At 37.0% G+C, this 16,509-nt stretch overlaps 1 protein-coding gene across 1 annotated transcript in view; it reads right to left on the bottom strand.

Annotated features, from left to right (window-relative positions):
* Positions 1-16,509, bottom strand: part of ADGRV1 (adhesion G protein-coupled receptor V1) — a gene marked incomplete at its 3' end in the record, with an annotated part of 235,235 nt that overhangs the window by 99,883 nt on the left and 118,843 nt on the right. Inside the window, exons 36-40 of the mRNA XM_007467398.1 lie at positions 9,409-9,539; positions 8,015-8,114; positions 7,205-7,384; positions 6,396-6,559; positions 3,031-3,124 (exon numbers count right to left, since the gene is read on the bottom strand). Coding sequence (XP_007467460.1) covers positions 3,031-3,124; positions 6,396-6,559; positions 7,205-7,384; positions 8,015-8,114; positions 9,409-9,539 — 669 coding nt within the window. The remainder of the gene's footprint in view (positions 1-3,030; positions 3,125-6,395; positions 6,560-7,204; positions 7,385-8,014; positions 8,115-9,408; positions 9,540-16,509) is intronic.

Raw genomic sequence — 16,509 nt, 5'->3', positions numbered from 1 at the left:
TTAAAGACCTTTAAATTCCTAATATAAAGGTATTGCCAACATTACTCAAAAGATGTTTAAGAAAATAAGACATAAATACTTAATAACATATGAATGAGGAAACTTTTGCTAACAAGAACCACTGACTTACAGAAATCTAATCAACTGAGAACAGTACAAAATAAGCAACTGAAGTTACGGTTAATTTCTATCATTTTAATCCATTTCAAGAGGAAAGGAAAATGGGGATAGTTGCAAGGAATAGAAACAAGAGGGAAAAAATGGGAAGAGAAAGGCAGGACGTGCTGCAGAGAAACATACAGGTGTGAAAAAGAGACAGAGAGATACAGGGATACAAACAGAAGTTGAGAAGGCAGGAAAGATGGGGAAAGGTTAGGTGTAATAAAGACTAAGCTTAAGGTAAATTTCTCTAATCCCTTTTTATTCTGTATTCTGTCCACCAAGCTCAGTATGTTACCAATATCCATTACTCAGTCTTGAAATACTAACTAACCCTGTTACTGCTTTGTTCTGTTCTTTAATATGTTCATCCTTTATCTTTTAATTTTCAGAAGGTCCACCTTACTCTCGGATACGTATGACAGCTGTCTGGGTGAAGAATGGGTAAGGAAAGTGGAATTCTCTCTGAGTGAAGGGATCAACAATGTTGAAGCAAGAATATAAAATCAGGATTTGTGCCCATCAAGCTAGAAGCTACAGAGCACAAGCCCAGCCCCACCAGTTCCTAGCTGTTTGACCTCGGCATGGCACTTAGCTCAGCTCCCCCATCTATAAAATGGGCAAACATAAGGAATAATGGTACTAATATACAAAGCACTTGAAACAGGAGCATTAGAAAGCACTTATCAAAAGTTATTCAAATTACCTCTGAGTATAAGGAAATATGATGTACTCTGTCAGTTTTCTTAGTGTGAACAATAATTAACTTGTAATAATTGCTTGATTTAAACAGCCTAGTTGTTGGAATCATATATTTCTTTTGCATAAAAATGGAAACTTTCCAAGTAATAATATAATAATATGTTAAAAACTGATTATTCCCTTTTGCTATTTTCAAAGTTGTCATACTGAGCCTCAGAAGTGAGTGAGGAACTCCCATTCCTCAGGCCCCTGCTCTGGGCCATGCTTCTCCCCCTTTAACTCAGACTAATTTTCCCTCTGCCCAGAGCACCTTCTAACCCAGGGGTCCCCAACCCCCAGGCCACAGACCAGTAGCAGTCCGTGGCCTGTTAGGAACCAGGCCACATAGCAGGAGGTGAGCAGCAGGCAGGCAAGCGAGTGAAGCTTCATCTGTATTTACAGCCGCTCACCATCGCTCGCATTACCGCCTGAGCTCCGCCTCCTGTCAGATCAGCAGCGGCATTAGATTCTCATAGGAGCGCAAGCCCTACTATAAACTGCACATGCGAGGGATACAGGTTGCACATTCCTTGTAAGAATCTAATGCCTGATGATCCGAGGTGGAGCTGAGGCAGTGATGCTAGCACTGGGGAGCGGCTACAAATACAGATTATCATTAGCAGAGAGGTCTGACTACACAGAGATCATAATAAATCAATTGCTTGCAGACTAATATCAAAACCCTATCAGTTAAAGAAGATGTGGCATATATATACAATGGAATATTACTCAGCCTTAAAAAGAAACAAAATTGAGTTATTTTTAGTGAGGTGGATGGGCCTAGAGACTGTCATACAGAGTGAAGTAAGTCAGAAAGAGAAAAACAAATACCGTATGCCAACATATATATGGAATCTAAAAAAAAAAAAAAAAAGTGGTTCTGAAGAACCTTGGGGCAGGACCGAATAAAGACACAGATGTAGAGAATGGACTTGAGGACACGGAGAAGGGTAAGGGTAAGCTGGGACGAAGTGAGAGAGAGGCATGGACATATATACACTACCAAATGTAAAATAGCTAGCTAGTGGGAAGCAGCTGCATAGCACAGGGAGATCAGCTCGGTGCTCTGTGACCACCTAGAGGGGTGGGATAGGGCGGGTGGGAGGGAGATGCAAGAGGGAGGAGATATGGGGATATATGTATACGTATAACTGATTCACTGGGTTATAAAGCAGAAACTAACACACCATTGTAAAGCAATTATATTCCAATAAAGATGTAAGAAAAACAAACAAATCCTATCAGTGAGTGGCAAGTGAAACAAGCTCAGGGCTTCCACTGATTGTGCATTATGGTAAGTTGTATAATTATTTCATTATATATTACAATGTAATAATAATAGAAATAAAGTGCACAATAAATGTAACATGCTTGAATCATCCCCAAACCATCCCCACCCCCGCCCTGGTCCTTGGAAAAATTATCTTCCACAAAACTGGTATCTGTTGCCAAAAAGGTCAGGGACCACTGTTCTAACCAAAGGATGGGGAGCAGACTATTTCAGGGCAACTCACCACCAACCCCCACTAGGCCGTCACACCTAAAACTTGCAGACAAAATTTCCAATATCAAATGTCCAAATCGTAAGCAAGAGTTTGTGTTTTAATAATAGGAATATATCTTTTTAAAGTAATCTACATAAAGTTGTACTAAGGTTCAAGTTTTACCTTTCAGTCTGTAATGAATTAACTGAGTCTTTTCTAAAGCACGAAAAGAAAGAGATAAAAAGTCAAAAAAGAAGCAGAGAACACAGCAAACAAACACCCTACTCACTCTAAGAGAAAATAAAAACATCTGAGAGTTTGGAGATCTAATGAAAATAGCAAATTAAATTTTAAAAGGAAAATGCCTTCATAAGAACTAATTCTATTTTGAAGATTACAAATTTGGTTATAAAATAACTGTAATGTTTAAAAAGCATCACACAATTTTTAAATGTCTTTATGCTGTCCAATGTACAAAGCTACAATATACGATGGTCTTTAAATTTAAATAAATCTAAAAGCTCACATATTTACACACATAGCTGACATTAGCAAACTTCACAATGATCACTTCTGATTAAAAAATGAAGAAACTTTACTTCGTTTGCAGTGAGTAAACAGAAACAAACAAAAAAGCCCATCATACCTAGTCTAGGAGGAAATGAAGTTAAAGGAGCCATGATAAGTTCCACATAAGTTAAATTCACAAGGAAATATTCTTCTAGTTCTGGTACATCGTCCTGCAAAAATTACACCCATTAAATTATCTATAATTATGCTCTCAAATTAATTACCTTACAAGCCGGTTTTAAAAATTATCTTTTAAATATAAATATATATATTTAAATACTATACAGAAAACATAAAATGCAAACATAGAGTAGAAAAGATTTAAATCAGAAAAAATAAACATGTCTTGGCAATGATTTTTTTGGATTTAACACTAAAAGCAAAAGCAATAAAAGCAAAAATAAACAAGTGGGACTATATCAAACTGAAAAACTTCTGCATAGTAAAAGAAAACATGAACAAAAGAAAAGGCGACCTACGGAATGGGAGAAAATATTTGCAAATCATACATATCCAAAATTTATCTAAAAAAGTCATACAACTCAATAGCAAAACAACAAATAATCTGATTTAAAATGAAGAGGGACAGAATAGAAATTTTTCCAAGGAGGAAATACAAACGGCCGACCTGTACATTAAAAGGTGCTCAACATCACTAATCCTCATAGAAATGCAAGTCAAAACCACAATGAGACCTCGCCTCACGTTTATTAGAATGGCTATTATCAAAAAGACAGGAGGTAAGTGTTGGTGAGAATGTGGAAAAAGAAGAACCCTTCACACTGTTGGTGGGAATGTAAATTGGTGCAGCCACTGTGCAAAACAATATGAAGGTTCCTCAGAAACTTAAAAATAGAACTACCAGCAATCCCACACCTGGGTATTTATCCAAAGGAAATGAAAACACAATAGTGAAGCGGTATCTGCACTCCCATGTTCACTGCAGCATTATTCACGGCAGCAAAGTTATGGAAACAACCCAAGTGTCCATCAAGATGTGGTATATATATAAAATGGAATATTATTCAGCCACAAGAAAGAAGGAAATTCTTCCATTTTTAACAACACGGATGGACCCTGAGGGCATCATGCTAAGGGAAATAAGCCAGACAGAGGAAGACATACTGCATGGTGTGGAATCTAAAAAAAAAAGTCACACGCGTAAAAACAGAGCGCAGAAAACTGGTTGCCAGTGGCTGGGCTGGGGTTGCAGGGGGAATAGGGAGGGATTGGTAAAAAAGTACAAACTCAGCTATAAGATGAGTAAGGCCTGAGGATCTAAGGTAAAACATGGTGACTATAGTTGACAACACTGTACTGTATAATTGAAATTTGCTGGGACAACAGAACTTAAATGTTTTCACACACAAACAAAGATAAATACATGAGGTAATGGATGTGTTAATTAACTAGATGTGGGGAATTCTTTCACAATGTAAACATATATCAAATCAACAGAATATACACTTCAAATATCTTATAATTTTATATATTTTTTAGATTCTACATAAGTTTACCATACAGTACTGGTTAATTATATTTCAGTGAAGCTGAAATTTTTAAAGAAACATAAAACTATTAAACTTACACCTTGTTGTATAGGTTATTAGGTTGAACCACATGAAACTGCTAATATTATATCATTTTTTACCTGGACTAATAGAATATGTAAACCAATTATACAAATATACAAACTTAGTATACCTTAAATATAATAAGAGCTAAATATTTTAAATTACTTTAATATCCAATGATTAGAATGAGGAATAGAATAATACCATGGGAAAAATATAGGCTTTGCAGTCAAAGAGACCTAGTACCAAATTTCTGTAATTTTAGGTGAGTTACTTAAATTTTAAGGCCTCAATTCTGGCATCTTTATAATGAGGGAAGTAACTGCTACTTTGGGGATTGTAATAATGATTAAAAATAATGTGTATGGAGTACCTGGCCTAGAGAGAGTCCCTACAAAGTGACAGGTATTTGTGATGGTTAATTTTAATACAATATTACTATTAATCACTAATAAGGCAGTTGCTCAAAACATGAGGACGAGCAAAACCCACATCAGTAGTAACCAGACAGCCAACAATATTGAAACCCAATGTATATATATGAATATATAATATCAGTACATACACCTCTCTTTTCATTGTATTTAATGGAGATGTGTTGGCATGTGAAAAAATAAGAAAATGAAGGTCACAGTTTCTATCTTCTGTAATACAGGGACCAATGTGAGTTACAGAATCAGCGATGTAAAAGGGACTGTCCCCCCCCTACCCACACTCTTCCCCATCTCCATGCAACAACTCTCCCCTATCATGCCCCAGGCTGGCTTATTTCTGTAAATACAGGCTTGCAGTCTCTTAATCTTGTGCTACTCTGAGAAAAGAAACGACTGCAAAAACCTGGGGAGAAAAAAGGAAACTCTGAAACCTTGTGTTCATAAAACAAGACTGTAAACCAGACCTCTGAAGGTGGCTATATATTTTCTGCTTTAAAAACTAACGTATCTAAGGAATAATCCATTTATTTGTATTCAATTACATTAATAGATTATATATTTGGAAGAAGACTTACCTTAAAGTTTTATCGAACCTTGTGTTGTATGTCATGTACTGAAATAACATTACCCTTCATCTTACGGCTTTAGAGTTCTCATACTACCATATTAGGTCACAGTGCCACAGTAATCAACAAAATAAGAATTACTGATTTCAGATGGTAGATGGTTTACAGTACTTATAATTTTGTAAAAGTAAAAGGCCTCTGAGAAAATTAAAACTTTAAAAAATAGAACCCCAAAATACAGAGTAACTGAAAATTATTTTTCTAAGGCAATATTCATTCTCTTTCTCCATTCCCCTACCCCTCCACCCCACACACCGTGTCCTACCCTCTCAATATGTACTATTTTCATAAACTTCTTGGAAATGAATTTAGGTAGTTGAAACACTAAGTCCCAAAACAACACAAGATTTCCCAACATGAAAAATCATTTAAAACACAATTTCAGTCAGAAATGACTACTTTAAGTTTGACCATAATCACATTTTATACCATCAGCCTCTAGTGAGTTTCTCACTATCTCTAATTTAACCGGTCCTAACAACTAAGTCGCTGACCTACATGGCTTTGCTGGTCCAATGAATCCTTTGGAGTAATCAAAATGCTCCTTTGGAATCTCTTAGGCCAATGACATCTTAAACGGGACTGCCCTAAGGAAATTTTCTTTATCACAAGTTGTTTCTGTGATAAAATACACAACAGACCAACCTATCTAGACAAGGAAAGAATCCCCTGTGTGATTTAAAAAAAAAAAAAAAAAAGTCACAAAAAGAAATAAGCTGATTTAAAGACACCAGAACATTTAATCAACTTCTCCTTTTTATCTGGTTATTCGCGTTTAATACAGTAATAGCAAAATAAGCGTTTTACCTCAAGTATAGTAATGTTGATGGCTGCTGCTGTTGCCCCTTCTTCTAAAATCAGAAAGCCAATTACTGGGACAAAGTCAACATTTGGCTCAGCTAGGTTTCCTTCTGTTTGGTTCTTTAGACTCAACATTCCAGGAACTGTGGTATATGTGACATTAATGGCTCCTAATTGAATTGGATGGGAAGGGATTTTAAAATTATTTAAAATTAAAAAATAGTATCTCATTATGAACTTGTTGACTTTCCTAAAAGCACGTCAGTAGCTGTATTACTGGCCCCAATTCTTCACCCCTTCCTCTGTTCTTGGCCTTTACCATGTAATGGCTCAGTGATGTTGCACTGTGGGCAAGGCATCCCCGCCTACCTCTACTTTGAGTTTGACTGTGTGACTTATTTTGGCTAATAGTACAAGGTAAAAGTGATGGTGCGCTAGTTCTGAGCCTAGACCTTATGGGGTCTGGCGTGTTTCTGCTTGCCTTCTCATGCCTGTACTGGTTCCAGGAGAAGAATGAGAGACACATGGAATATAGCCACCCTAGCCAAGCCCAGACTCAGTTAGTGGACCCACGGCTGGCCCATTACCATATGCTGCTGAGAGTTTATGGTTGTTTGTTGCACAGCATTCTGTGACACTAGATAAGTTCCTTTAATCTTTCAAAAATAAAGAAGTTATAAAGTCCTGTCCTGAATTAAGAAATATTAATTGCTTTCCTGTCCCTGATTTATTCTAGCAATGGCTTTCATCCACCCTAGTAGAATATTAAAAAAGCACCTGCCTGGAAACTCCATTCATTCTAGAGTAACACAAACCTAGAGATCCAAATTCTCTGTTGATGAAAAGCTGAATTGTCATGTTAGCCTCCTGTAGCAAAACAAATCTTGATGAAAGAGCAAAACTTAACACTCCATGTGGTTCATCACTGGCTTCTACGGTCAGAACAGCTGCATATCCTTGAGCGTCAAGCAGAGCAGTTCCTGCTGGTGGAACTCCTAAGAAAGTCAGGGACCACAAGAAATCTAACAGTGACTTGACCTTAACTTCTAAATACTTAAAATATAACCCCACTTTTTGAAACATATTAAAGTAACCAGAGAGTGGTTACTTTTACTCCTCTAAACAGAAATCTTCAGGGTGACAAACAGAAGTTACCTTTTAGGTTTTTTTTTTGGCTCGACCTATTATTGTCATTATGTGCTACACTGGTCATCTGAATTACAGAAATCGATTAGAAACTGAGGAAAATACCCAGATAACTTGCTCAAATTAGTAAAGCTAATTTATCCATAAAACTGATCCAGAATCCAAATTGGTCAGCTTAGTATAAAATTAATTTCATTAAATTCTACCTTTGGAAATATATTTTACTCCATAGGAAATATATTTTACTCCATAGGAAATATTTAGCAAAATTTTTAGAGGTTTTAACTTGAATCCATAAAGATAAGTATTTTCATTCTGAGCTGATTCTTTTGGATCTAAATTTTATGGGGCAGACGATATTTAAATAACATTTTTAAAATCGCTATGCATCTAACTGTTAAATATAGAGACAGCAACTATTATTTTTTTCTGAAAAGAATAATATACCAGAAAAATAATTTAATTAAATTCTGCATTACCTTGTGTCCTGACATCATACAGAATGACCTGGTATACTTCTTTCTCCTCAGGAATACTGTCATCCAACAGATGCACAGATATTGTTTTATTCAATGACCCCTATGTCAAACAGAAAGAAATTCATCCCTCTACTGTCACTGAGCACAAACTATCTCCTGCTTTTACTGGCCTTATAAATTGTGCATCCAACTGTATTTTCACTTAAGGTGTTCTGTGGCTTAAAAAATAAATTAAATAGAAAACCACTGACTCATAAGAAAACAGGCTTAAAGTAGATAGGGAACAACTGTGGAAGATTTTGAGTGCTGAGCTCATGAATATAGATCTTATCTAGTGAGCAATGTAGCCCTATTGAAAATTCCAGACAAAGCAATAAGTTGGAGAGATTTCTATGTGGTTAATGGGAAAAACTGGAGTATGGAAAAGAAGGCCAGTGTTGTAAGGAAACCAGTTATTAGAAGTCAAATGTAGTCCTCAAGGCAGAAGGTTATAGGGGTTAGGCTATTGAGGGAGTGGAAATGAAGAGAAAAAGAATGAAACAATTTACCAAACAAGAATTCATATCAAGTGAGCGTGGAGAAGAGAAGACAAAGAGAAACAATAAAGTAGTGCTAACTTTCTACCCAAGAACTGCTTTCTTATAGTTATTTTCCACCAATCATCTTCTTTCAAACTGTCAGCAAGAGCTTTTAAATGTAACCTCAAAAATACTGTGTGAACAGAAGATAAAAAGACATTTGGGGCTTCCCTGGTGGCGCAGTGCTTGAGAGTCCGCCTGCCGATGCAGGAGACGCGGGTTCGTGCCCCGTTTCGGGAAGATCCCACATGCCGCAGAGCGGCTGGGCCCGTGAGCCATGGCCACTGAGCCTGCGCGTCCGGAGCCTGTGCTCCGCAAATGGGAGAGGCCACAACAGTGAGAGGCCCGCATAACGCAAGAAAAAAAAAAAAAAAAAAAAAAAAAAAAAAAGACATTTGTTTCTCAGGCTATATTTGCTGTTTCATAGCAGTGAAACATTTAAGTTCCAAGTGCATTGAAAGTTCCAAGACAGTGAGGGGTAAGAGAAGAGAGACAAGCAGTACTCATCATCTCCAGAATGACACAGTTGACACCAACAGTGGGAGGCAAGAAAGCAACAAGAGGGCTTGCCTCAAATACAAAGTCAATTTTTTCTGTTTCCTTAAAGGAGATCTACCTAGTACATATGGAAAAACAAACCCCCTCCCTAAGTCTTAGAAATTCTTTGAGTAATGTTCTTCCTTTAGGTTTCTAAGGAAGCAGCTCCCTCATGGATCTCTATTAATCTTTGTATTATGTAATCAGAGTTTTCCCATTTTCCTCACAAAACACAGTTACCTCCAGATATTGCAGTAAAGCTTTTCTTGGTGGTATTACCTCAGGAAAGAAGAGTTGTCCGGTAAAGTTAGCAAAATTGAGTTCCAGGTTTTGCCCAGTAATTTTCCAGTTAACAGTAACATTTCCTCGACCAGGGGGTGTTCTCATTACATGGAATTGTAAAATTTCTCCTGCAGGTGAAATGTACAGATTGATGAACGTTTAATGTAAAATGAGCTTAACATTTGAAGTCAACAAAACCCAAATCCCAAACATGCAACTACTACAGTACCTTTTCTAAGAATATTACAAAGCTGTTCTGTTTGCAATTTTCTAGAAGCTTTATACATGCTTATTGTTTATCAACACATTATTGCTTATTCCACTTCTAAATACTTCCATTTAGTAGAACTTCAGGAAGTTTAACATGTAAAAGTTACAAAAGCACATGCTAAAATGGAAAACACAAACTTTTATACACTCCAAAACATGCACCAGAACATAAATGTTCTGTAAATTAAAGAAAATAATTAAGTCCTCATGGTCAAAACTAGTAATAACACAAGTAAATTCTTCCTTCCCTTCCCAAAAGGACAAAAATTCCTTACACTGGTATGCAATGTGATTTTACACAATGCATGCATTAAAATGCTTGCAAATACCTGAAAATCACATTTCTTGAAACTGTAACTTACATATACCATCAATGATTTTGTTTTATAGAAAGAAATACAAAGGAAAGGTGTCAAATCTGTATATCAACCTCTGTAACTTCACCAAAGTTACAGCTACCCTTCCTGGATAAATGAGGCATTTTAGATACTTTCCATTCCTGGCTTTTATCCTCATGTAATATTTTGTAAAATTGAAGAAAATCATAAAAGTCATTTTTTCTAAATTGCTGGAAGTGAAAAGTAAGCTCCTAGGGAGCACTGGTGATGGCCATGTGTCTTGCTGAAAATATGCTGAATTCAAAAGTTTTATGATGATGAACAGAAGTTAAGGTACATTAATGAACTATATTACTAAAAACTAATAATTGTTAAAAGATAAATGAATTCATGTTTAAAAGGCTTTAAAGAACACATCCTTATAGCATAGACATATAGTTGAAATCCATGCATGTTCATTAAAAGTATCACTTTTACTTAGTTATCCAAATAAATACACACTTCTGACACTTTTAAATGAGAGTAGCAATAACACAGTAAAATATAAACACCCCTTCCAAATGTTTTAACTACCACAGTTTTTTAAATTTTTAAAATAATAAAATTAAATAATTATTTCTAATAGAAATGTTTCTTAAAATATCATAAATTCATTAATTTAGAGATTATCTTATTTCAATTACTAAAAAACAAAATAAAATTTTCATACTAAATTTAAGCATACATAACTTTAATACATTTATTACATAAATTATTTTGGGACAGCAGAAAATATAAGAAAGCAAAAACAGAAAGACTTCTAAATAAAATTTCCTAAAACAGTTCAATGTTTAATGTATACATTTTAAAATATTTCAATACAAAAAAAAATTTTTAATTGCTATCACAATAGCAGACTATGAGTTGGATGTTTTTATTGAAACATAAAGGAAATGTTATTAGAAATCAGAGTGTCCAAGGTTAGGATATAACTGAAAGAATGGGTACAATCTGCCATAACTGCCATGCCATTTAAAATTTTTATACTTATATAACTCATACGAATAAAACACAGGCACTACAATGAAACCCTGGAGTCTCTCTATTGTATACCAGGCAGAATTTCTCAAGGGTTTATTACTGAATGGCAGAGAGAGAACCTTGGAGTTATTAAGCTCTTTCGCCTACAGTATTGTCTGGTGACCCAAATAAAAAGGTATACAGAGTCATGGTTTTCAATTTTTTTTTAAATCACAAAACCCAGTAATATTTCAAAATGAAAATTATAGAAGTTTGAACTAGTGCTAAAAATGCAGTGGGAATACAAGTGGCAAAAAAAAAAAATGTAGGTCAATGAAAATCCATATTGAAGGGGAACCTGTAAATATCATAATAAAAAAAATTATGGTTGTAAGATGGTACATAGAGATTTGGGAATAAATACACCATTAAAGGCAAAACTATAAATGAAATGCTAAGGAGAGAAAAAAGTAAAATCCTCCTACAAACTTATCACATGTAAAAACGCTCAGTCTAGGGCTTCCCTGGTGGCGCAGTGGTTGAGAGTCTGCCTGCCAATGCAGGGAACACAGGTTCGAGCCCTGGTCTGGGAGGTTCCCACATGCCGCGGAGCAACTGGGCCCGTGAGCCACAACTACTGAGCCAGCACGTCTGGAGCCTGTGCTCCGCAACAAGAGAGACTGCGACAGTGAGAGGCCCCCGCACCACGATGAAGAGTGGCCCCCCCGGGCTTCCCTGGTGGCGCAGTGGTTGAGGGTCCGCCTGCCGATGCAGGAGACACAGGTTCGTGCCCCGGTCCGGGAAGATCCCACATGCCGCGGAGCAACTAGGCCCGTGAGCCATGGCCGCTGAGCCTGCACGTCCGGAGCCTATGCTCCGCAACGGGAGAGGCCACAACAGTGAGAGGCCCGCGTACCGCAAAAAAAAAAAAAAAGAGGGGCCCCCGCTTGCCACACCTAGAGAAAGCCCTCGCACAGAAACGAAGACCCAACACAGCCATAAATAAATAAATAAATAAATTTAAAAATGCTCAGTCTAATACCACTTAATATCACCTTTGAAAATTTAATGTTACCATGCAAGAATTTAACTTGCAAGAAAATATTACAAGAAACACAATTTGAAGCACAACACACACACAAATAAAAGGTAAACCAAGTATTCCTTAAACACGTAATTTCATGAGCCTATTAAAAATTACATAACAGCATAAATAGTGTGAAGATTTTCATAAGAATCAAAATAGAGGTATTAACTGCCTCTTTAAGGCAGACTGCCAAGAGTCAGGTGCATTTAAAATGCCTTCTAGGGACTTCCTTGGTGGTGCAGTGGTTAAGAATCCGCCTGCCAATGCAGGGGACAAGGGTTCGACCCCCAGTCCGGGAAGATCCCACATGCCACGGAGCAACTAAGCCCATGTGCCACAACTACTGAGCCTGCGCTCTAGAGCCCACGAGCCACAACTACTGAAGCCCACCTGCCACAACTACTGAAGCCCATGCGCCTAGAGCCCGTGCTCTGCAACAAGAGAAGCCACCACAGTGAGAAACCCACATACCATAACAAAGAGTAGCCCCCGCTCACTGCAACTAGCGAAAACCCGCGCTCAGCAACGAAGACCCAACACAGCCAAAGATAAATTGAAAAATAAATTTATTTATTTTTTTTTTTTTAAAAAAAGCCTTCTAGGAAGAATTATTAGAAAGCTACCTTCTACCTAGAGGAGAAGTCAAAGAACATAGGAAAAAGAAAAAATTAGAAACAAGTGCTCAGTGTTCTAAATACGAGGGAAGGACAGAAGATAGCTCCTAAAGAAGGAAGGTAAAATTTTCAGATAGCCAATATTTTACCACACTGCCTTCTAGTTTTTGCCCAGAATGAAGACCTAGAGAGGGCCCTCCCCCACTAAGGAGTCTGACTAATTCCTGGAAGATCATCTTGATATGAAATCTAGAGTCCACCAAAAATCGGTGATACATTTAAACTCTAAGCAGAAGATCTAAGATCAAAAAAAAAAAGGATTTCCTTGGCAGTCCAATGGTTAAGACTTCGCACTTCCACTGCAGGGGGCATGGGTTCGATCCCTGGTCTGAGAACTAAGATCCTACATGCCACGTGGCACGGCCATAAAAGACCAAAAAAAGAAGATCTATCATATGAGTTCTAGACCTAGCCTAACACAAATAAGAAATATGAATATAAAATTCATTTTAATAACCCAGAGTATTTCGTGTATTTCTTCCTAAAACAAATCAGGATTGTTTTTACAAAGATAAACGTCAACTACAATGTGTATAAGAATAATGCAAAACTAAAATACAGGAAATATATTTTAATAGATTCATGTATATGTGGTATACAGGAAACATCCAAACTGATTGTGCTCTACAATTAATAGAAAATGACTTAAAACAATAACAGGGATAATTATCCCTGTTACACAAACTGTCAATAAGAAAAAAAGTTGAGCGTTTCTAATATAGCAGTTCGATATATATTTTTAAAGAATCAAATCTCTTGTTCAAATCTTTACCTAGAAAAAATACATGCTGTCTCTGAGAAAAGGAGAAATTTTAAATCCACTGAACATGACATAATGATTATGATGCTGCAGAGATGTGTGAAGTGAAACGTTTAACAGATTTATAAAGAGCACATTTATACATACTTTGCAACCACAGTAAAAATCTATTGTCCTATATTTCTAAAGGCTGCCCATTACGTTTGAAAGAAAGTAATATTTGCCACTGGGCATCTGTCCAATTGCTTTAGGACAAAAATGTAGAAATAGGATTCTACAGAATTCAATACACTGTTAAACACTAAGGCAATTCCTCCCCGTGAAATGAAAATGTATTCTAGAGCCAGAAATTCAGCATTGTCCACATTTTAAATCTAATCACATAAATGAAACTCCAACACTAAGTCAAAAGCAATGTTAACATTGTCAAAAGCCTACATGGCATGATTTTTTTACCCCATTTCTTTAGCAGTTATCTTTGAAGAATCACCATGAAGTTTTCATTTTTGTAAACATCTGCTTGATATACATTTCTCTATGCAATTTTGCAGTAACACAAAGAATACATGCACAAAATACTGAATTCTTGAGGTTAGACATAATGTTTTTGAAAAAAGAAAATTAATTTAGACTCTAGGAAAAGGTTTAGGAGGAAAGGGAAAGAAAAGTAAACAAAAAAATAGAAATTACTACCAATTTTTATTTAGAAAATGTAAAAATTCTAGGGAGTACTCATTAATGAAAGCAATTCATTGTTCTATTTCCTGTACCAAACTCATGCTCATAGATTGATATGATGAAGCAGATAGGATATGCTTTTGATATGATAAACCAATAACACATTTAGACCACATGTTTTAATGACTAATCATTTTTTCTCTTTGCATCCCCTACAGATATTTAGCTGTTGGAGACTAAAGAGACCACAATCTGGTTTTCAGGTGTTAAGTTCGTTCAGGTGAAAGAGAACACAGGTGCCAAGACCCTGCAGTTTCCCCAAGATGACTTGGTGCTCAGCACAAGAGCCTGGGTTTCTTCAGAGTCTCCAACCCACCACCACTGTCACCACCCAGACTCCCATAAGACGCATGTAATGACGCTAGCTCCTTTACGGTTAAAATGCCCTTCAAGTGATCCTGGACATCCAAATACTTTTGTATTCTTAAAAAAAAAAAAAAAAAATCCCATCATATTGCTGAAAATCACATACCTAGTCCAGCTCTGTGTCCTCCCTTAAATCTAATCCTTTCTGGTCCCTGAACTTATTTATACCCACCCCCATGCCACTAACACTTTTATTCTCTTCTTCTCTATATTTCTTCAACAAAACAAAGCAAGTCCAAAATACTCTACGCTTTAATCTGGTTTCGCCAATTTTTCTCCTTTCCTTGCTCACAGAGCCAACAAACAGAATATCCCCTAAGGCAGTGCTTCTCACCCCTAATGCAGTGAAGGACAGGGTTCTGTTTTGTTTTGTTCTAATAATTTTTTTTTAGTTTTCTTTTATCTGAAAATATCTTTATTTCACTTTCATTCTTGACAAATGTTTTCACTAGTGTAGAATTCTGGGTTGGCTTTATTCTGCTTTGAGCACTTTTTTTTTTTTTTTGGCTGCGCTGGGTCTTTGTTGCTGCACACGGGCTTTCTCTAGTTGCAGTGAGCGGGGACTACTCTTTGTTGCGGTGTGCTCATAGCGGTGGCTTCTCTTGTTGCGGAGCACGGGCTCTAGGCACATGGGCTTCTGTAGTTGTAGCACGTGAGCTCAGTAGTTGCAGTGTACGGGCTCTAGAGCGCACGGGCTTACCTGCCCCGCAGCATGTGATCTTCCCAGACCAGGGGTCGAACCTGTGTCCCCTGCATTGGCAGGTGGATTCTTAACCACTGGACCACCAGGGAAGTCCCAGACAAGGGGTTTTTGTCTGTTTTTTGTTTTGTTTTGTTTTCCTTGATCTATCATAAACTGACATTTTTGTAAAACACAATAAAATAAATGACTAGATAAGTTGAATGGCAAAAAGAACACACATACAAAATGCAAGCCCATAGATATCACTTTTGGATATCACAGCAAAATGAAATTGTTATAAAAGTCTCTAGAAAAGATTCTTTCAATTCTCAAACTTATCTTGTCACAAACCAAAAGCAAACACTTTGTGTGCAGACGTCAGCTTGAGGACCGTACTTTGAGGAGCACTGCCCCCAAGGCTTCTACAGTCCTGTCTTTTGTTACCCTTAGTTATTTGCTTTCCATGCCAAGTATTTCCTTTACAATTCCTCTGCAGTTACCTCTAGCCCATTTGGGAATCTAATCTCACTTGTTGCCCATGTTAGTACGAGACACGCTGGTTACTTTCTTCTGATAACTAATGAAAACACATTCTTATTTTGGTCTCTTCCCACCTCTCTGGCAGAGCTTTCTTTCCCCTTTCCCCTTTGCCTTTTGCCTGTCCCAGCACCTTACCCTGGTGTCCCACATAGCTCCATCCTTGACAACTTGCTTTTCTCCCTCTATCCACTAAGATCTTAATTTTAGATCTTTAATTTTCCTGATTTCAACGATTATCTCTAAAAATCCAATTTCCACCCCTAGCTTAAGATAGAGTCAGATTCTCTCACCAAATTTCCTCCCCTCACATGGACACTGTCACTCAAATTCATTATGCTTCCAACTCAAATCTTGAAATATTTACCCAACGTTCCTGCATTGTTGGGTTCTGCAGTAGATCTAAGTTCAAGCAAAACAAGTTTCTTCTCACAAGGTGCCCTATAGCATAAGCTCTGGATTCAGACAACACTAGGTTTAAGCCTCACCATGAATAACTATGTGCTGGGTAATCTAACATTCAGTTTCCTTGTGTGAAAAACTGGTGTATATCGTCATACCCACTTCATAGCCCTGTTAAAATTAAGTGAAATGATGGATGTAAAATGCCTGGCATGCAGAAAACGCTCAATAAGTGTTATTGTTGT

Source organism: Lipotes vexillifer, unplaced genomic scaffold, assembly GCF_000442215.2.
Source record: "Lipotes vexillifer unplaced genomic scaffold, Lipotes_vexillifer_v1.1 scaffold1111, whole genome shotgun sequence".
NCBI lineage: Eukaryota > Metazoa > Chordata > Mammalia > Artiodactyla > Lipotidae > Lipotes > Lipotes vexillifer.
This window is presented reverse-complemented; position numbering and strand designations above follow the sequence as displayed.